At 44.6% G+C, this 1595-nt stretch overlaps 1 protein-coding gene across 2 annotated transcripts in view; it reads left to right on the plus strand.

Moving 5' to 3' along the window:
* Positions 1 to 1595, plus strand: part of Glb1 (galactosidase beta 1) — a 74422-nt gene that overhangs the window by 21165 nt on the left and 51662 nt on the right. For both annotated transcript variants that reach the window (XM_005348039.3, XM_026779258.1), the window contains one exon: positions 398 to 458. In XM_005348039.3, coding sequence (XP_005348096.1) covers positions 398 to 458 — 61 coding nt within the window. The remainder of the gene's footprint in view (positions 1 to 397; positions 459 to 1595) is intronic.

The following is a 1595-nucleotide window of genomic DNA, read 5'->3' on the forward strand; positions in this document are numbered from 1 at the left end:
GTACATGGTGCACAGACATGCATGCAGACAAAACATCCACATAAATAAATAAGTTTTGAAAGAGGAAGAGAAGGGGGAATTTGGCTGGGTGTGGTGATCGTACCTGTAACCCAAGTACTTGGGAGGTGGAGGCAGGCAGATCAAAACTCTAAGGCCAGCCTGTGCTATATAGGGGTTCCAGCTTTAGGCTTAACTACATAGTGAGACTGTCTCAAAACTAAAAAGGGGAGGGAGTTGGTCCTCAGACTGTAGTCAATAGAGTGATCTTCATTTCCCTGTATTCCAGTTTCCCAGGAGCCCAGGTTGTTTTCCTCTGTCCCCTCCCTGCTGACAGGAATCTCATCTCTTTTCATGCAGTGCACAGTCTGATGACTGCTTTTGCTTTTCTGTCTTGTAGGGAGGCTTACCTGCTTGGCTCCTAGAGAAAGAATCTATTGTCCTTCGGTCTTCTGACCCCGGTGAGTTACTGCTGCCTTTAAAGGATTATAGGAAATTGGACAGTTTATATCAAAAGAGCCAGGCATTTAAAGGTAGGGCTGCTTCTGTACAAGTGCCGGTTAGTGGGGTGGAAATCACCCTTCACCGGACAGTGAGCGTGCAGGAGACATTGCCTCTTCTGTAGGCTTGAACAGATCTCACTGATAAATGGATAACTTTGAATTCGAAACCTGGTTAACCAACTGGGTTCAATAACTTGTTTTCTCTTCCTACACACTTAGTGTATTACACAGCCAGCTAGTCAAAATGGCAGGGTTGGTTCTGGAGTGATGTCACTAGATTTCCTGGTAGCACTGTGTCTGCCGTTACTTTGCATTTGTGGAGGGATTTGTAAATGACAGCTTTGTCTCATCTTTTTAAACCACAAGAGGTTGTTTTAGCGTAAACCCTGAGGAGTCATTCAATTGCATCTGTCTGTGTGCGTGTGCATGTGTGTGCGCATGTGCATGCATGTGTGCGTAGTGTGTGTGCATGTGTGTGTGGTGGGGTGTGTGTGTGTGTGTGTTTAGACTCTATGTTTCTCATACTATATGAACTTCTGTTTTGTTTTGTTTTGTTTTTTTGATTTTCGAGACAGGGTTTCTCCATAGCTTTTGGTTCCTGTCCTGGAACTAGCTCTTGTAGACCAGGCTCACAGAGATCCACCTGCCTCTGCCTCCCGAGTGATGGTATTAAAGGTATGCGCCAACACCACCCGGCTTTGAACTTCTGTTTTATACTCCTGCTATATTATTGTTTTTACATGTGTTGCCTCTTGAGTCCGCATGAGAATTTTAAGAAGCACGTGTGTTTGTCAGTCTCTTTTGAAGTCGTAAATATATGATTTATTAGATGTTAATTTTTCTGGGTGTGGAGGTACACATTTGTAATCGTAATACTTGGAAAGCAGAGGTGGGATTCTGGAGAGGTGGCTCAGATGTTAAGAGCACTGACTGCTCTTCCAGAAGTCCTGAGTTCAATTCCCAGCACCCACATGGTGACTCACAACCATCTCATAATGAGATTTGGTGCCCCTGCTGGAAAGTGGAGGCAGGAGAATCAGGATTTCAAGGTTATCCTCGGCTACATACTAGGTTTGAGTCTTGCCTGGGCTATAT

This window comes from Microtus ochrogaster, chromosome 5, assembly GCF_000317375.1.
Source record: "Microtus ochrogaster isolate Prairie Vole_2 chromosome 5, MicOch1.0, whole genome shotgun sequence".
Taxonomy (NCBI): Eukaryota; Metazoa; Chordata; class Mammalia; order Rodentia; family Cricetidae; genus Microtus; species Microtus ochrogaster.